Below are 20,767 nucleotides of genomic sequence, written 5' to 3'. Positions count from 1 at the left end.
AATCTATCATTTGGTCTGTCTTCAAGGCAAAGGGTGGCTACTTTGAAGAACCTAAAATATACACTATATTTAGATTTGTTTAACACTTTTTTGGTTACTACATGATTCCATGTGTGTTATTTCATAGTGTTGATGTCTTCACTATTATTCTACAATGTAGAAAATAGTCCAAATAAAGAAAAACCCTTGAATGAGAGGGTGTGACCGAACTATTGACTGGTACTGTGTATGTAAACAAATGATAAAAAGTCATTATTGTGAATTATAAAAGTAATTTTTTTGAGGACACTCAAGTGAGTTAACACATTCAGTACTCTCTGCTTCTGGGATCCCAGCAGAGACAGGAGAGTTCTCCATCTTTATCTCTCAGCTGTCCATCTGACCACCATCCCATGTGCATACCTCATTAACCAAGACACAGCGTAGTGTTCTCAGAACAGAACCATCTCTGACACACTAGAATAGAAAGATGTGTTCTGTGTGCATCGCTGGGCAATGTGGTAGTGTTAACAGTCATGGTCATGATCCAGGAAGAAGCTCTGGGATTCAGACTCTCTCTGTGTTTCAGCCAATGAAGACCTCTGTCCTCTAACTTTAGCGTTGTCACATGACCGTGAGTGCCGTGCATGCCTGGGCCAGTGGAATGTGAGGAACATTGGTTAATTGGCTGTCACATTCTAAAGACATTCTGTTTATAGTAATCGGAATGCTCTTCATGAGCCCTAAACTGAAAACAAGAGAGTGCCAGTCAGAAGCACAAACAGACATAACAGATATACCTTGGTTAGCAGTTTCCATAGTAACAGGTGGTCTATCACAGAACTGAAGTGCTTGACTTCTTTTCACTCTCTTTGTTGGCCTGGAGTACTTTAGCTTTATTTGAAATATGTATTAGTCATTAGCTTGGGCAGGATTCAACTTAATTCTACAAATAATATGCAAATTGAAAGACAAGCTTTTCTGGAGTTGGCATGCTTTGGATGTTACATACTTTTGACACATATTCTGCTTATCACAAGCCCCCAAACACCATATGATAAACACGTATAGAAGCATCCAAACCGCTTTCCCATAAGAGTGTACTGTGTAAATATGACATAGACCACGACATTCAGTAAGACAAATAACATGTTAGAACCACTAACTAGAGCCATATATTTAGAATAAATATATGTCTGGATACTGGTCATTGATCATATTGGGTTGAGTGAGTTTATCCATCCACAGAGATGTGTGGTCTCTCCAGTGGGTGTATTCTGCCCAGAGTCAGCCAGTCCCCAGTGACCAGACCACTGTCACTGTCCTGCATCAACACAACTCAGGGATTGTCCTCTATGGTGCAGCCCAGAAAGCATATGGCCACAATCTGTGGCACTTCTGACAGCATCTTAGCTCTGCTTTAATTAAACACATGGAAAACCCACAGACTCTTTCTCAGTGCCAAACATTCGTCACACTAACTGACAGTACAACCCCTCTGTCCTTGGGAAATGCCCTGCAGGTCTGAGAAGAAATCAATTCATTAATATGTAAATGAATATATGGGTTGGGTTGATGAAGTAAGACTGTGCTCTGATGAGTTTGAAATGAGCTTCTGCTAGCCTTTGAATGGAAGCCATGTATTCAGTTAGATCAATACGAAGATGACTGGAGATCGAGGCGTTTTAGTTTTGTTTTCCAAGACTCATTACTTTGGAAACAATGATGCAGTGACAATGAGCATCTCTCCAGGTATGAGTTAGGCAGTGGCAGCAGGGGCGCCATGCACCCATTATTTTAGAGGGGGGAAGAAGTATGTGACGATGGAGGCGGGGTGATCCAGAGATTTTTGCATTTTTCAAACACCTGAAACAGCTTCTTCCTGAAATCTAAAGCCATAATCATTACGCCTAATTATATGTAAATAAATAGGTCTATTTTTCTGCATAGGTTACCTAAGCATCTCTTTTTACCTGTTCAATTGTCATTTAAACCAAGTAAAGAAGCTTTCCTGGTAACATCTAGGTAAAAGATTGAAGGTAATGTGAGTTTGAGTACATTTAGCAATTGCTTGCTTTTCTAAAGTCTAGCAAACTTGCTAGCAGGCATGCCAGCTAAGATAGTTAGACAAGCTACTCTAAATTGATTGATAGCCTGAAATGGCTTGGTGGCTAGTTATGTTGGAAGATTGGGAACTTATCTAGCTGGCTAGTTTATAAATATAACTTCATAAAATTGCTGGGTGGCTAGTATTACAGAGAAACAACAAAACATTTGTGATATATTTATTCATCAAGAAGGAATCAATTGGCTACATAGCTTGATCACATTAATTTACAAACAAACCTCCTACCCATCACCGGCAGCTCAAATCAAATCAAACGCTGTGTGTGTCACTCTACTCTCTCCTCCTCCTGCACCTAGTCCAGTCAGTGTGCCCCCTCTGTAAAATAAGGCTGACAAATCTTTTTTGCAAACAATGATGATATATCGTGGGCTTAAAAATTAAGTTTAGTAATTCATTTGATAACTGAGAAATACAAAAAAACAAGACAAATCTGGGCATGACACCAGTGGCCTAGGGGCCCAGTAAAAAAGGCAAAAAAAAGACATAATCGCTCAGTTGTCAGGACAGTAATGTGTCTCGTGTTTGTGCAGCTGTTTTGGTCATAACAGTCAACAAAATGAAAACTCGTGACCACCGCAAAGTATATATGAACACGGGAAGACATGCTATCTAAAGGAACCCACATAAACACACTAATTCACACCACATGTCAGTAGCATCCCCCTGGGCAAAAACGGATTGAATCGACGTTGTTTCCACATCATTTCAAACCCCAAAAATCAATATGACGACGTTGAACCAATGTGGAAAATGAATTGGATTTGCAAAAAGTAATCTGCGTAAGGGAATTTTGTATTTTTGTCACCCACATTTGACCTAAATCCAATGACGTGATTGTTTTGATTTCACATTAGTTGACAACCAAATGTAAATCAAAACTAGACGTTGAATTGACATCTGTGCCCATTGGGATTGGTCTTCACTCACTTTTAATCTAGTGTGTGTAGTTAAATACCTGGTTTTGAGACCTGCAGTAGAAGGGAGGGGGTGGATTAGAGTCCACCCAGTTTACGGGGGCCAGTCTTAGCTACTGTAATCCTCTGACCACATGGACACATCAGACACGAGCCAATTTAGAACCCTGTCACTTCATCTTTCAAACACAAACTTGACCTGGAGCTCATTTAAGTGTACATGTAGAGAATTAAAACGATGAGAGACGTAAACGACTCCTGTTGTTTTGGATGTAAAGGTTGTATTCATTGAGGAGATAGCTTGTGAATTACAAATTGTACTTCAGTAAAGCCCATTTGAATCCCATCCATAGTTATTCATGCGTTAATCCATAGAGATGCATCAGCAGCACATTATCTGGGTTTATGTGATTAGTTCAGATACAGCTCACAGACATCTGTTTGCAAACAATGCCACAAAGGCCCAATAGTCACAGTATTTATATCACTTCATGACCTCATGGGGGAATGACATTCACTGAGGGGTGACTTTTTAAATCAGCGCTTTCGCCACGTTTTCATTCATTTATGTGTTGAGCAGATGGAGAGGGTGACTGTTCACTGTCAGACAAATGATCACACGAACACACCAGTCTCTAGTGAGGGAACGGACACCTGTCAATCTCTGGCTGAAATACTATTTTATTCCAATGCAGGACCACATCAACAAATTACGGGCATGCATTTTCTAGTGCTACATTATAGATATTCAATACATAAATGATTCTATCCATACAAAATATAAAAATATGTGGGACCTCATTTACATAGTATTTACATTGCTTCCTTAATTTAGTGAATTTATTCATTCATTTACTTATATACAGTACAGCCTATAAACTTGAGTACACTGGTATATACCTAAATCACATTGCATGAAAAAGCTGGACCTTACTGAATTGTCTGTACCTTACTGTTGCTGCATGGAAATGACATTATTATTAGGAGTGCACGTTGGCTTTGATAAATATGGTGACAGACAAGCAGAGTGCAGTGTGAGAGTCAGAGAAATATAACCACTCATCAGGAGAACTTGTTCTGAAACATTAAATGGATAAACATGCAAAACATTTGTGCTGTTAACCGTTTACCCAACTGCATATCAAAACACTGTCAACCTCACAATACTCAACAACTTCAGAAGTCTGTTTCTCTTTTCTGAACAGATGAACTATGGTTAGTTTATACTGGGGGAGGGAGGGCACTTTCTCTTGACTCTTTCCATGGTGTGAATATTAAGAGATTATGCAGTTCTTGCTTTTCCGGCGTTTGCGGGTGTGCAGCTGTCCCCCTCTGCCGCTCATTTGGTGCGGTCCGCCCACCCCCGTGGAGCTGTACTTGTGGAGGAGCTCCTGGCTGCTCAGGTACCTCAGCTGCACGGGCCTAGGAATGGGCTCTCCCAGGAAGTAACCCTCGTCCTCCGACTCAGACGATGAAGAGCAGGTGGAGCACCACTCGTCCTCATCCTCGTAGTCGTCCCAGGAGTAGGGCCCGGCGAGACGGCGGTGGGCACTGGGCTTCTGCAGGGTGAGGTCAGAGGTGGTGCGAGGGCACTGCCTGAATGGCTCCGGCCCCCTGCACCTCCCTGCACTCCCAAATGTGTCCCTAGCGCCCTGCGGAGGGGGAAACTGGTCATAGTCCTCTCTGACTCTCAGCTGGGGCCTCTCCCTGCGCTCAGCGGCCAGGTGCAGGGCGTTCTCCGAGCGGGAGCGTCTGGAGCGACGGGAGCGGTGGTGATTGTGTCTCCGGCGCTGAGGGGTGTCTTCAGGGGCAGCCATGCCCGGGCCCTCTCCTCGTCTCCGCGTGCGCTCGCTGATGGGCGGGAGGCGGGCAGCGTTGGCGCTGCTCACCAGGCTGACCCTGTCCTCCTCCTGGTAGGTGAAGCCGGCTGGCAGGTGGCTCATGCCCATCCCCAGGCCTGGGGGCTCACAGTACTGCAGAGGATACTGCACCTGCACTGGAGGCTCCAGCTCCATGTAGGGCTGGCCTGAGGTGAGGCTGTGCATGGAGTCAGAGCTGTGGAACTGGACCGAGGAGTTGAGGGTGCCCATGTTGCTCTTCTCTGACACGTTCATGCCAGAGTCTTTGCTCAGGTCTGGCATGGAGAAACGAGACAGGTGCTCCTGGCGCTTCCCTCCTCCGTCTGCTGACGTTCCTTCAGAGAAACAACAGGCGGGTTAGTCAGTGGTTAACTTCATCAGTTATCCTCATTGTTATCATTATTACGTCAATAAATCTCATAACCATTGACGTAATTATGAGAAAGGCATACAGTATGTAATTAACTTTGGATCGGTTGCAGTATTCTGTGAGAAATAAATGTCCTAAGCAGTTAAATATATTGCTTCAAATACAATCACATGGATGAATCTTCCCTCCATGGTGAATCTGGAAGAGTTACCTGTAGCGTTGGACAGGGCCAGTGACTCCATGGAACCCCTGGGTGTCTGCTCTAGGGGAGTGAGCTGCTCCGTGAAGCTAAGTGCGCTGATGGGGTTCCTGCTGCGCCCCATCTGGGGAGGCCCCACCTCCCTGTCCCTCTGGAACACATGCAGACTGACCGAGCGCTTGTCAGAGAAGCCGTTGTGGTAGGACAAGCCGTGGGGTACGTCAAAGCTTTGCTGGGGTTTCAGTTTGGGGGGATAGTAGTCCTCTGAACTCTGATGGAACCAGTTCTCATTCATAGAGCGGCCTTTCAGGGCTGAGATGGGCGGCCTCTTGGTGACACCCGTCTCCTTGGACCTGTGGTTTGGTTGGTTGCCCTGCCCGGGGGAGGTGGAGTTATATGCAGTCCTGACGTTGCATTGGCTGAGCAGATGGAGTGGGGTGGGTGTTGCTGTGGGGTCTGATCGTCCCTCGTAGGGGTACGTGTCACGCCCCTGTCCCTGGCTCTTCCATGCAGGCGGCTCGCGGGTCAAACTGGGCGTCTGGCTGGACAGACTCAGCAGGTCCATCTGTAAGGAGAGAGGGTCCACCTCACCCGAACACCTCCCTGCCTGACCCCCGTTCTTTCCAGCCTTGGAGCTGCGGCGGGACTCTCGAGTGGAGCGTGCGCTCTGGAAGGCGGAGTCTGAGGAGTCTGACCCGTTAGGCTCCTCCCCCAGGCTGCAGGAGCGCGAGCAGAAGATCTGTCCATGTTTGGGCAGGAAGGGGCGACCTAGGAGGGAGCTCTTACAGCGGGCACAGCAGAAACAGCCCTCTGTGGCGTGCCAGTGCTGCCCGTCATATGTCATCTGGCCCTGGTCAATGCCTGAGGGACAGAGGGGTAAAACACTTATAGGCCAAAATGTTAATGGAAAGGACCCAATAATCTTTACTCTTTTGCTCTGTAATGAGCCAATGCCTGCAACAGAGAACCACTAATCATTGTGGAAATACTGTAGGTGCGGAATGTGAAAGATAAAGTGCTATAAGCAGCAAGGCAAATTAAGGCCAATCAAATACAAAACATCAGCTAAATACTCTAGAGGCAGAACTCCCTTATCAAAAGATATAGATATCGTCCATAAACTGGAAAATTTTCCAACTCCATTTTAATAGGAAATGAGTTGGAAGTTCTAAGTAAACCTGAGTGAAGAAAGGCCCTGGGGCTACAACACTTTTACAACACAGTGTAGGGTTAAACTCATTATGTAACATGCATTGCATTTGAAGTATGTTTGCAGTTGCCAGGGAGAACAGTCCTCGGCTAATGGCTGCCATCTGGTTTCAAATGGTTTCTGATGGTTTCAATTTATAATCAGTATTACTCAAATACTTTCTGTATCCTGTATAACAAATAATTACAGAGCTGCATGTCTGTTTGCTGAGGGCCGTGCCAGATCACAGCCTGGGATCCTGTTGAGGGATAAAGCAAGCGGCTCTCTGGACTGAGAGGAAAGCACAGAGGTGGCACTGGCCCCACTGGTGATAAGGCGCTAGGTTTACCCTGTGACAAGTTGTCCTGCTTGGTTTGGTTAACGTAGAGAAGCTGACCTTGTGAAAATGTATATCTACTGAATCTTGTATATCAACTGATCTTTTCCCCCTTTGTGAAAACGCTGTTGAGTTCATCTAGTCTGTTTTAAAAGACGCTACTTGTATCCGTGCCGTGAGGTATCTGCATGCCAGTGTTGCGTTAAATCATAGACGGTTAAATTCTACTAAAAGCATGTCATCTTTGCATCATGCATATTTCTCCCTGAAATGTTTCTCCAAAAGCTAAATCCAGATCATTCCTCTGTTCTTCTTAACATTACTGAAATCTTGCAGCTGAAATTGCGTCCTATTCGTCTTGCTTGACGTATGCCAGTGCTTTAGCTCTCTAGATTACAGCTCGTGTTGTTGGATCGAGGGCCCTGCGTTGGCTCTGGTGGATGTGCGGCGTACCGATGTGCTCCCCACAGGAGTCACAGTACTCTGCATAGAGGGACTCGAAACAGCTGCAGCAGTAGGGCCGGCCCTCCTTCATGATGTACCGCTGGCCGCCCAGCACCGTCTCACACTCGAAACAGCAGAAGTGCTTCATGTGCCAGTGCCTGCCCTCCGCCTCCGTGCACTCGTCCGCAAAGATGATCTACAGACGGAGAGAGAGGGAAGAGAGGAGAGAGGGATGAGGACAGTATCCTTTATTATGCTGCTTTTCTCTGAGGTGAGAGGCCCCGTTCACCCTATTACGGAGAATGACAGGACAGAGGCTCAAAGGCCTGGCCGTCTGCTACCGTAGCCCTCTCTATATCCCTCCCCATACTGACAGACACTGTCCTACTGTATTACACCATCCACTCTGTCCCCTCTTTGGGATCGTGTGTATGGAGATCTACTGAAAATCCATGTTTAATTATTCCCATGTTATAGCACTGTATTTCAAGATACCAGATAGGAAAACAGAGGAGGCCTATATTTAAACCATCTACTGTTTTACATGGCAGTTAGTGTCACTAGCCCTTATAGTAGTCAACATACTATTTGTTGTACTTCTGTCATGTGTGTGGATGAGTATGGGAAGGCCTAGACATGTTTGAGTCTCAGAGAGGATTGCTGGGGCCCGGCACATAACGAAAAACTTTACAATTCACATACATTTAAAAACATGAACATGTAGTGTGTGTGTGCATCTATCAGCTACACATACATGTGAGTACATGCACACGACAAGTAGGTCACATGGGGAGAGGAGTTGTGCCGTGAAGACTTCAAGTGTTGCTTTATTCGATTTTTAAAAAACCAGGTTCTCTGTTCACTTGTGCTATATGAGATGGAAGAGAGTTACACTTATGGCTCTGTGGAATACTGTACGTTTCCTTTAATTTGTTCTGGACCTGGGGACTGTGAAAATGCCCCTGGTGGGGTAAGTGTGTGTGTCAGTGCTGTGTGTAAGTTACCTATGCAATCCATTTGGAATTCCCAACACGTTTCTTATGAAACCAAGAAGTGACAGTCAGTCTTTCCTCAACTCTAAGCCAAGAGAGGCTGGCATGTATAGCACTAATATTATCCCTCTGATTACAATGAAGACCAAGACGTGTGGCTCTGTTCTAGGCCAGCTGCAGATTTTTCTTGCTGCACTTGACCATATGACTGGACAATAATCAAAATAAGATTTAAAAAATAGAGCCTGCAGGACTTGCTTCTTGGAGTGTGATGACAAAAAAGCAAGACCTTCTCTTACCAAACATTGTATCTATAGGTTTTGACCATGACAGTTTACAATCTAAGGTAACACCAAGTCATTTAGTCTCCTCAACTTGTTCAACAGCCACGCCATTCATTACCAGAGTCAGCTGAGGTCTAACACTTAGGCAATGATTTGTACCAAATACAATGCTCTTAGTTTTAGAGATGTTCTGGACCAGTTTATTACTGGCCACCCATTCCAAAACAGACTGCAACTCTTTGTTAAGGGTTTCAGTGACTTCATTAGCTGTGGTTGCTGATGCGTATATGGTTGTATCAGCAGCATACATGGACACACATGCTTTGTTCACCCACGACTGTGTGGCCGCGGACAACTCCAACACCATCATTAAGTTTTCAGATGACGACAGCCAATCACCAACAACATTGAAACAGCCTATAGGGAGGTCAGAGACCTGGAAGTGTGGTGCCAGGACAACAACCTCTCCCTCAACGTGGGCAAGACAAAAGGCGCTTATTGTGGACTACAGGAAACGGAGGACCGAACACGCCTCCATTCACATCGACGAGCTGTAGTGGAGCGGGTTGAGAGCTTCAAGTTTCTCTGTGTCCACATCACTAAGGACCTATCATGGTCCAAACACACCAACATAGTTGTGAAGAGTGCACGACAACGCCTCTTCCCCCTCAGGAGGCTGAAAAGACTTGGCATGGGCCCTCAGATCCTCAAAAAGTTACACAGCTGCACCATTAAGAGCATCTTGATAGGCTGCATCACCGTTTGGTATGGCAACTGCTCGGCATCTGGCTGTAAGGTGCTACAGAGGGTAGTGCTTACAACCCAGTACATCACTGGGGCCGAACTCCCTGCCATCCAGAACCTCTATACCAGGTGGTGTCAGAGGAAGGCCCTTAAAATTGTCAAAGACTCCAGCCACCCAAGTCATAGACTGTTCTCTCTGCTACCGCACAACATGCGGTACCGGAGCGCCAAGTCTGTAACCAAAAGGCTTCTTAACAGCTTCTACTCCCAGGCAATAAGCCCGCTGAACAGTTAATCAAATTTCTACCAGGACTATTTACATTGACCACCTAATTTATTTATTCATTTTTTTGCACTGACTCCCTTGCACTGGCTCTATGCACACTCACTAGACTACCCACACACTCATACATACTACACCGACACTCCAACACACTACATACACACTGCTGCCACTCTATCCTGATTGCCGAGTCACTTTTACCCCTACATACTGTATTACCTCAACTACCTCGTACCCCTGCACATTGACGCTGTACTGGTACTCCTTGTAAACTCAGGAAAAAAAAGAAACGTCCTCTCACTGTCAACTGCATTTATTTTCAGCAAACTTGTGTAAATATTTGTATGAACATAAGATTCAACAACTGAGACATAAACTAAACAAGTTCTTCAGACATGTGACTAACAGAAATTGAAATGTGTCCCTGAACAAAGGGGGGCGGGTCAAAATCAAAAGTAACAGTCAATGCAGCTGGTGGCCACACCAGATACTACGTACTGCAGTGCATCTCCTCCTCATGGACTGCACCACAATTGCCAGTTCTTGCTGTGAGATGTTACCCCACTCTTCCTCCAAGGCACCTGCAAGTTCCCAGACATTTCTGGGGGTAATGGCCATGGCCCCAGCCCTCACCCTCCGATCCAACAGGTCCCAGACGTGCTCAATGGGATTGAGATTCGGGCTCTTCGCTGGCCATGGCAGAACACTGACATTCCGGCCTTGCAGGAAATCACGCACAAAACGAGCAGTATGGCTGGTAGCATTGTCATGCTGGAGGGTCATGTCAGGATGAACCTGCAGGAAGTGTACCACGAGGGAGGAAAATGTATTCCCTGTAACGCACAGCATTGAGATTGCCTGCAATGACAACAAAGCACAGTCCGATGATGCTGTGACACACCGCCCCAGACCATGACGGACCCTCCACATCCAAATCGATCCCGATCTCGGTGTAACGCTCAGTCCTTCGACGATAAATTCAAATCAGACCATCCCCCATGGTGAGACAAAACCGCGACTTGTCAGTGAAGAGCACTTTTTGCCAGTCCTGTCTGGTCCAGCGTCGGTGGGTTTTTGCCCATAGGCGACGTTGTTGCCAGTGATGTCTAGTGAGGACCTGCCTTACAACAGGCCTACAAGCCCTCAGTCCAGCATCTCAGCCTATTGCGGACAGCCTGAGCACTGATGGAGGGATTGTGCATTCCTGGTGTAACTCGGGCAGTTGTTGTTGCCATCCTGTACCTGTCCCATAGGTGTGATGCTCGGATGTGCCGATCCTGTGCAGGTGTTGTTACACGTGGTCTGCCACTGCGAGGACGATCAGCTGTCCATCCTGTAGCGATGTCTTAGGCGTCTCACAGTTTCGGACATAGCAATTTATTGCCCTGGCCACATCTGCAGTCCTCATGCCTCCTTGCAGCATGCCTAAGGCACGTTCACGCAGATGAGCAGGGACCCTGGTCATCTTTCTATTGGTGTTTTTCAGAGTCAGTAGAAAGGCCTCTTTAGTGTCCTAAGTTGTCATAACTGTGACATTAATTGCCTACTGTCTGTAAGCTGTTAGTGTCTTAACGACCGTTCCACAGGTGCATGTTCATTACTTGTTTATGGTTAATTGAACAAGCATGGGAAACAGTGTTTAAACCCTTTACAAAGAAGATTTGTGAAGGTATTTGGATTTCAACTAATTATGTTTAAAGACAGGGTTCTGAAGAGTTTATATAGCATCGTTGTTGTTTTTATTGTGTTACTATTGATTTTTTAAATTTAGCAAATATTTGTCTTACATTTTAACTCTGCACTTTTGGGAATAAGTAAACATTTCACTGTTATGTCTACACCCGTTGTATTCAGCACATGTGACCAATACAATGTGATTTGTGTTTAGCAGGGTCTGCTCCTACCTCGTCGCAGGCAGAGCAGCGTGGTTTGAGTCTCTCTGCGTGGTGCCGACCACAGTAGATCTTCCCTTCCTGGTAGAAGTAGATGAGGTCCACCAGCAGCTCGTCACACATGCTGCACACGAAGCAGCCAGGGTGCCAACACACGCCGTGGCCCGCCCGCGACGCAAACACTGCAATGTCACCTCCGTTTATCTGCCCTCCACACTGGTAGAGACAGAGAGATGGTAGAGGAGAGATGGTAGAGGAGAGAGAGAGGAGAGATGGTAGAGGAGAGGAGAGAGAGGAGAGATGGTAGAGGAGAGATGGTAGAGGAGAGAGGAGAGGAGAGATGGTAGAGGAGAGAGAGAGGAGAGATGGTAGAGGAGAGAGAGAGGAGAGATGGTAGAGGAGAGGAGAGATGGTAGAGGAGAGAGGAGAGGTGGTAGAGGAGAGAGGAGAGATGGTAGAGGAGAGGTGGTAGAGGAGAGAGGAGAGGTGGTAGAGGAGAGAGGAGAGGTGGTAGAGGAGAGAGGAGAGGTGGTAGAGGAGAGAGGAGAGATGGTAGAGGAGAGAGAAGAGATGGTAGAGGAGAGAGGAGAGATGGTAGAGGAGAGAGGAGAGATGGTAGAGGAGAGAGGAGAGATGGTAGAGGGTAGAGGAGAGAGGAGAGATGGTAGAGGGTAGAGGAGAGATGGTAGAGGGTAGAGGAGAGAGGAGAGATGGTAGAGGAGAGAGGAGAGATGGTAGAGGAGAGATGGTAGAGGAGAGAGGAGAGATGGTAGAGGAGAGAGGAGAGATGGTAGAGGAGAGAGAAGAGAGAGATGGTAGAGGAGAGAGGAGAGAGAGATGGTAGAGAGATGGTAGAGGAGAGAGGAGAGAGAGATGGTAGAGGAGAGAGGAGAGAGAGATGGTAGAGGAGAGAGGAGAGAGAGATGGTAGAGGAGAGAGAGAGAGAGAGATGGTAGAGGAGAGAGAGATGGTAGAGGAGAGAGAGATGGTAGAGGAGAGAGAGATGGTAGAGAGAGAGAGATGGTAGAGAGAGAGAGAGATGGTAGAGGAGAGAGAGAGAGAGATGGTAGAGGAGAGAGAGATGGTAGAGGAGAGAGAGAGATGGTAGAGGAGAGAGCGAGAGAGTAGAGGAGAGAGCGAGAGAGAGAGATGGTAGAGGAGAGAAAAATGAAGCAGGGAGAGGAAGATTTGAAGAGGAGAAAGGTACAGGGAGTGGGAATGAGGGGGCGAGACATTGAGAGATGGTAGGGAGGGGAGAAAGGAGGGGTAGAGTGTGAAGGAGACAGAGGGACATTTAGAGGGGTGGGACAGAGACAGAAAGGGAGAGAAGAGAATCAGAGATCTAACTGGCACACAGACCTGTTACGCATAGAGGTCAGCCAGGGGAGGGAATTCAATCAATACAAACCCTTAGAACAATCTGCTTCCTTACACACTCATTCCTGTGGTTGTCTGCTTAGCAAGAAACACAGTGAATAAAACATGGATACAAACCGGGCATACGCATAACAGAGCACTGCAGAACTTGCCTCAGGACAGTAAGGGAATGACTAGGGGCTGGGTGTTTTTCTGAATGAAAACAATGTGGTGTAGACCAAAGCAACATCAAGATTTGTTTATCTAGACTGCGATGTACCTTCAGGAGATCAAATCTGGAAGGTACGTTCCAAGGCACAGTATAACATAAGGTGAAGAGTTAGCATCAAAAACACAGCATAGCAAGGATCCTAGAAGCCATCAGTGTGTCAGTGTGACATTTGTTCTGGCCAAGCTACTGGGAGAGATGAGGGAAAACACAGACAGGCAGATCTACCACAGTTGAGAGGCTGGGTCATGACTTCAATGTGAGGCTCCACTTTTATCAGCTTCTTTTAAAATGTCAGCTGAGCTCTTCACGGGGTGAATCACAATAAAAGACAGAAATGTCGATGGGTACTGTCAGATTCTACCACAAAAGAAAGGCGAGTCCTTTGCCTATACAGTATTTTCTTTGATCACTTTTGTAATGTGTTGTTTTCGTGTGAGAGATGACTATACGCGTATTTCTATCATATCCATCCAACTATGGCCACCCCTGTATAACCTCTACCATGTGTCTGTCCTACCTCTGCCCATCTCGTGTGAGCGCCTGTGAGTGAACCAGCCCCATTCCCACCGGAGTTACCGTACCTGCTCACAGATCGCTCCCGTCATCGTCACGGGAAATGGTCTCACATTGCCGCGGCCCAGATTCTCCCGTTTCCGTTGGTTACTGAAGAGTTTGAGCTCCCTCTTCTCTTCGTCATCCAAAGTGTTACAGTAACGCACCTGGAAAACACACAGATTATTCAACATGTAATAAAGGGCTGCAGAGACAAAGACAAATGATCCAGAGTTAGAGACACTAGTGAGTTAAGATGTCACGGTGACAAATGCCCCCTTCCCCAATATCTGTGTGCCCGGGAGGCAGACGGGAGGAGGGATAAGGGTCTTACCTCATTGTCGTGTGGGGGCAGCTGATGGAGGAGTTGTTTGATGCGGTGCTTCTCTCCTGGGCTGTTCACATAGGGAACCTTGTCCTCGGGCAGGGAGCTGTAGTAGTGATGAACCTAACGGGAGAGAAACCAGGGCTGGTCAGGCCACTACCACTAGTGACATGGTACAGAGATTGGCCCATAAGTGGCAAATTAGCATTTATTGGAACCCTATAGGCTATATGAGTATTGGAAGAAAATGTCAAAAGTTTGGACACACCTACTCATTCAAGGGTTTTTCTTTATTTTTTATTATTTTCTACACTGTAGAATAATAGTGAAGACATCAACTCTATGAAATAACACATATGGAATCATTTAGTAACCAAAAAAAGTGGTTACTACCACTTGAAACTCCTTCCACAGGAACATACACATACAGTACATTACAGTAATGAACCGTGTGTGTGTGTGTCAGACAGAGGCGTAACGCCCATCTCGCTATTCAAAATGACTGCTACATTCTTTACATTATGCCGGCCAACAATGAATGTCATCTTGGTGAAATGTATTAGTCTTTCAGAGTTACACAGGGGGGGAAAGCAGAAAATCGGGGCCAGTGTTCATCAATGGCCGTGATTTCAGGAGCATCGAGCGCCAGAAGACGGAAAGAGAGAGAGGGACGAAGAGATTAGGGCGCCAGAAGTACAGGAGAGGCAATTAATATGTGCTGACCACAGGGCCACAGGTAGCCAATTTTAATGGCCCATCTATCTAATGAATGGATCTTTGGACTGGAACCTGTCAGCTTTGTCCTTGGGTGCGGTACCAAGGGCCTGGCACCAAAACTATATGGATATCCCTGAATAATGAAGACGCCTTCTGCATTTATTCACTGCAACAAAATAACAACAAATATATAGATATTGAAAGCCTCTGACATCCAAACTTAAAACAAAACACTCTGCAACATGTTCTATGACACGAGGTGTACTGAGAAACGGTCTCACACCCCCCAGAGCCAGTAAGGATGAGCAGATTGGAATAATAATAATCGTAATTAGGGCCATAGAAACTACACTGAACAAAAATATAAAAGGCAACATGCAACAATTTCAAAGATTTTACTGAGTTACAGTCCATATAAGTAAATCAGTCGATTTAAATAAATTCATTAGTCAGTGTCTGGTGTGACCACCATTTGCCTTAAGCAGCATGACACATCTCCTTCGCATAGAGTTGATCAGGCTGTTGATTGTGACCTGTGGAATGATGTCCCACTACTCTTCGATGGCTGTGCAAAGTTGATGGAAATTGGGGGGGGGGGGGGGGGGGGGGGGGACTGCAACACGCGGTCGTACACGGTGATCCAGAGCATCCCAAACATGCTCAAGGGGTGACATATCTGGTGAGTATGCAGGCCATAGAAGAACTGGAACATTTTTAGCTTCCAGGAATTGTGTACAGATCCTTGCGACATGGGGCCGTGCATTATCACGCTAAAACATGAGGCGATGGCGGCGGATGAATAGCACAGCAATGGGCCTCAGAATCTCAGTACATTCAAATTGCGCTCCTTCAAATTGCCATCGATAAAAAGCAATTGTGTTCGTGTCCATCTGCCCGGTACAGTAGAAACCGGGATTCATCCATGAAGAGCACACTTCTTCAGCGTGCCATTGGCCACTGAACGTTAGCATTTGCCCACTGAAGTCGGTTACGCAACCAAACTGCAGTCAGGTCAAGACCCTGCTGAGGATGACGACCACACAGATGAGCTTCCACGGTTTCTGACAGTTTGTGCAGATATTCTTCGGTTTTGCAAACCCAGAGATTCATCAGCTCTCCGGGTAGCTGTTCCCAGATGATCCCACAGGTGAAATGGCTGGATGTGGAGGTCCTGGGCTGGCGTGGATACACGTGGTCTACAGTTGTGAGGCTGGTTGGAAGTAGAGCCAAATTCTCTAAAACGATGTTATAGGCAGCTTATAGTTGAGAAATTAACATTCCATTCTCTAGCAAAAGCTCTGGAAGACATTCCTGCACCCTCCCTAAAAACTTTAGACATCTGTGACATTGTGTTTTGTGACAAAACTGCACATTTTAGAGTGGCCTTTTATTGTCTCCAACACAAGGTGCACCTGTGTAATGATCATGCTGTTTATTCAGCTTCTTGATATGCCACACCTGTCAGGTGGATGGTAAAGGAGAAATTGGTAAAGGAGAAATGTCTCACTAACAAGGATGTAAACAAATTAGTGCACAAAATCAGAGAGAAATAAGCTTTTTGTACATATGGAACATTTCTGGGATCTTTTATTTCAGCTCATGAAACACTTTACAGCTTGCATGTATATTTTTGTTCAGTGTAAATGGCCTCAGATTGAATCTTCTCTCTAATTATACAGAGAATATACAGCTTTTAAAGGATAAATCTAATAGCAGGGTTTATGTTAGAAACCAACCTCCCCCACAGCTGTTTTTCATCTCCGTTCACGGGAGAGACTGACAGCGTCTAGGACACAACCAAAGACCAATCCTGACACACTATAACAAGCAACAGTGAGTGTTTATTGGACATATCACACTAACAAAAACACCATGGAAACAGCCTGCCACACATGGGCAAGAAGGGAGGACTGCCATTCCAAAGTACAATAAATAGTAACAGACTGCCATTTCCTTCAATGTAAGTGTAAAGGTTATCTTTACATCTACAAAGGCATGAAATAATAAAAGCTTTAAGATTTGTACCATATCTTGGATCTTGTACTTGGATGACAAAAGCAGATTATTCCCTATCTCTTGTGACACTCCGTGAGCTGCCTCTTCAACAGCAGAGACATCAGTAATGGCTGCTTTAGTAACATATTTGGTCTCAGCTTCCCGTATCCTGGCAACTTCCTGACATTTTATTACCTCTGACATCGAGAGAGAGAGAGAGAGAGAGAGAGAGAGAGAGAGTGCATATTGGCTGGGCCTTCCTGAGACCAGAACAGTCAATAATGGCAGTCCTATTAAAAATGAGTAAAAGCAATGTTCAGGAAACTCAGTTCCCTTTGAATTAAAAACCAATAAACTCTGATACCTGGTTTCAGAGATAACAAAAGCATGATTATTGTGGCTGGAATACAGCTGAAAATCTGTTTCACATTGCTAATACAATTTTGTTACTGCACGAATCCAAACATTCATTACAGAGCAAGGGGAAATCATGTTTAGTTATTCCCACAGTCTTTGTGGACTGCTAAAATATGTAGTTACAGAATGGTGACTTGACACCAGTTGAGACTGAATAGCAGGCTCCTCCTGATGGAGCAGTGGGACTGTGTCCCTGAGGAGAAACCTACACCTGGATGGAGCTCAGATTCTACAGATTAACTGGTGGTATTCACCATCTCCCTCTGTGGCTGGGCAGGGCGTTGAAAAGTACCTCAATGGGTATCCTCCCCCCACCGTGCAGGGTCAAAAAACACATTTCTATGACTTGACTGACTTGTACGTCAGGTTTGGAAGAGCTTTACTGTATAGGTGGAAATCCAATGTACATAAGTATGCAACCAGCAGTAAATTTCCTCAATGCAAAGCCTCTCCTTTAACGGGAACATTCCCAGTCTCACTGCCCTACTGCTTTGGAAAGCCATCCGTCAGTCTATCCTCTCCAGTCTCCAGTTTGGCAGGCCGGTGTTCTGCTGCTTTTAAAGTGGAGCTTAATTGACTGGAGGTCACGTGGCCCTTGGGGATGAAAAATGGCTGTGCTCAGCCTTGCGCGACTGAAATGGGGGATGAGTTAACAGTGTATTGACCACCCCATTGCACAGGCAATAAGGCTTGCTAACAGTTCATCAAGAAAATGAAACTCATATGTATAAAGGTTTCATTGTCTAATAAAAAATAAAAAACTCCCACACACGCACACCTTCGGTACACAAGGGCCTTGTGAAGATGGTTTCTTGGATGCTCACAGGCCATGTCATGTGTTTCTGCATATCCCAGCCTAGCAAAGTCAACAACGGGCTCCTGAAACCACGAGTAAACAGTTTGCAAGCAGAAGGAATTAGATATTAATTCAAAACCCGGCGTCACGTAATCCTTGTAAACCAAATCGTCTTACTTGAACACCAAACACGCAACGTAAGACGGTGAAGAAATCTTTGATCCAACACAGAGGGAAATCAAACCCTACTCCCCGGTGTGCGTGTCCATCTTTCATACCTGTTCAGGTTTGAGCCCCGGGGGCACCCAGGCATACTCCTCCAGCGCGCAGCCTGAGTCGTCGTCTGAGGTGGAGTTCCTCTGGAAGTCATACATCAGCTTAGTGACGGTCTTCTCCATCTCTAGAGGCACGGCCGTCATCACATGCTCCTCAAGCCTGCACTTACAATGGACACAGATCTTCCTACAGGACACGGGGACAGAGAGCAGAGGGCAGCGACGAGTTAGAAAAGCTTACAGTAGACACAGATCTTTCTTCAGGGAAGATAAAAGTGATCAACAGTTATCCATCCATAGGCAAAGCTTAGAGTGGACACATGTCAAAGTGAATAGTGATATTAAACACTGTTTAACCAGGACATATGTCTTGTACGTACGGCAAAATGTGGGTTGAGTTCAGAACTCTTCCGATGTCTATCTTTGTTTTGAGGGTTTTCTATTGCAAAGCAACGAAGCACATGAAATGTAAACTCCACAATAGTTCAAGGGCCAGGGTTCAAATGTCAAGGCTTCCTGCCGCGCGTCTCACCGAGCAAGAAGGATCTCAGAGACATTCTAGCTCCCACAATTCTCTAGGTAACGCGAGTGAGGACATAATGACAAACCGGTTAAGGAAATGATTCGCAGAGCAACTGACAGTGATGGAAAGCAGTACTGTAAATACACATTTCTCCTCCTGTCTTTACAAGGTTACCTTCAAACTGTCTCAGATGCTCAGACAGGATAAAACTCTGTTCTCATTCATCAAGAACCAGATAACGGGTTAACAAACCCACACAAGGTATCCGTTTGGTTTGCATACAGAAGAACAATTGCTAATGTTTGTTAGAGGCTCTTTCGTTTTTATGTCCTTTTCAATTTAAGCATAGTATATGTGATTTGTGCCCCCCCCCTCTTAAAAACAGAACAAACTGAAGTTGTGAACTAGGCTACACCCAGACACAGATACACATGGTGAAAGCCCTCTGTTAGGGCAGCAGACCCTGTAACCATCAGACATTGGGTTAGCCTGCAGGTCATATCCACTAACCTCTGCTGCCCCTCAGGCAGCCAAACCCATAATCCAGCCAGACGCCTGGTGGGCAGCACAGGGTCAGAGGAACAGGGGCTTAAGGCCTCTTTGACGGCAAAAAGAAACAGAACAGTGTAGTTAGCTAGATACACCACCTGATATAGCCTCACCATCCAAAGAGCGTTTCTGCCTTTATAAACAGCAAACTAAACATTTGCATCTGCAATGGGTTGTTATTAACTAGTTATTTAAATGAGCATTATGAAGTGAAATAGAGAGGGGGCTGATTACTATTGAGAACAAACAAAAATGACATGGTTTTGTAAAGATGGATTCCCCAATTATGTTAGTGGAAAACTTTGACATGTTAAAAATAGTTAAACTTAGTGATGCATGTCTGGGGTCTAGTACATGTCTAAAAGGCAGATATCTGCTTCTTCAATATCCTTTGGCAAGGGCAATCTACCTGAGCTCCTGGAGGCGATTGGCTTCAGAGAGCAGTCTCCATGAATATTAAAGCAACATATACTGAAATGCCAAGATATCTAATCTATGAATACTGATGGAAATGTTAAGTAGTACATGGAGCCAGGCCTTGCAGACTAAGTCGCCAGCTCTCTGACAACCAGTTCATCCGTGGAGGAGAATAGATCATTAAACAGCCCATCCCAGAGGTAGGACACCTAGCCTGGGGCTAAAGCATCCGGAGTCCTCTCATTACAATACAGCAGTCCCCCATCATTACTAATGGCTGTGTGATTAACAGGAGACAAACACACGTACTCAGACACACACACACACACACCGAATGTACGTTAGAACACAGGAGAGATGATTCAGGAAACCACGCCAAAAGAACGATTTTTAAAAAAAAATAAATATGCCACACACACCTCCCACTCCTCTTGATGCTAGCGGATTCCTTCTGCCTTTTTGGTGGGGAGCAGGCTTAGCGATAGGGGTTTAAATATAGCCTGGAGGAGTACATTGGGCCTGGAGGAGAGTGTTTCACACTGCATTCCTGGTTAGAGTAGTGTCTCTGTTTTAAAATGATACAGACAGAGGCCTTACAAAACACCAAGCCAATGGTTCTCCTTGTCTTTGAGCTGGGCATGTGAGCAGGAGGGCTGGAGTCCCGTGAGACCCATGAGTCTCTCTCCAGATGGAGGCCATCGTCCAGTGATTCACCTCCCAAACATCTGATCTCCCTGCTTCAGAATTGGCAGAGATATGCCCAGGGCCTAAGCCTCTGATTTACAACATGCTGCACATGACTGGGATTTCCAGCCTGAAACACTATCCCATGTTACACTAGTCATCTACACGACTTCAATTGGGGGGAATGGAGTACTCTGGTAATGCAAGTGCATCACCAACGCCTCCACGAAGGGAGGAGAACGAAGTAAATGAAGTAGACGGTTTCCCCTTTAAACATGACTAGCCTTTCCTCTCCTGGGGCAGATAAAACCTTTC

At 45.7% G+C, this 20,767-nt stretch overlaps 1 protein-coding gene across 3 annotated transcripts in view; it reads right to left on the bottom strand.

Annotated features, from left to right (window-relative positions):
* Nucleotides 1–2,250: 2,250 nt before the first annotated feature.
* The window catches only part of LOC115138228 (prickle-like protein 2), a 140,724-nt gene continuing 122,207 nt past the window's right edge, over nt 2,251–20,767 (bottom strand). For all 3 annotated transcript variants that reach the window (XM_029674872.2, XM_029674889.2, XM_029674880.2), the window contains 7 exons: nt 18,283–18,466; nt 14,089–14,202; nt 13,784–13,921; nt 11,627–11,830; nt 7,429–7,615; nt 5,462–6,310; nt 2,251–5,215 (listed from right to left, as the gene is read on the bottom strand). In XM_029674872.2, the coding sequence (XP_029530732.2) occupies nt 4,296–5,215; nt 5,462–6,310; nt 7,429–7,615; nt 11,627–11,830; nt 13,784–13,921; nt 14,089–14,202; nt 18,283–18,466 (2,596 nt within the window). In that variant the 3' untranslated portion in view covers nt 2,251–4,295. The remainder of the gene's footprint in view (nt 5,216–5,461; nt 6,311–7,428; nt 7,616–11,626; nt 11,831–13,783; nt 13,922–14,088; nt 14,203–18,282; nt 18,467–20,767) is intronic.

The sequence above is a fragment of the Oncorhynchus nerka genome, linkage group LG2 (assembly GCF_034236695.1).
Source record: "Oncorhynchus nerka isolate Pitt River linkage group LG2, Oner_Uvic_2.0, whole genome shotgun sequence".
Classification (NCBI taxonomy): Eukaryota; Metazoa; Chordata; class Actinopteri; order Salmoniformes; family Salmonidae; genus Oncorhynchus; species Oncorhynchus nerka.
This window is presented reverse-complemented; position numbering and strand designations above follow the sequence as displayed.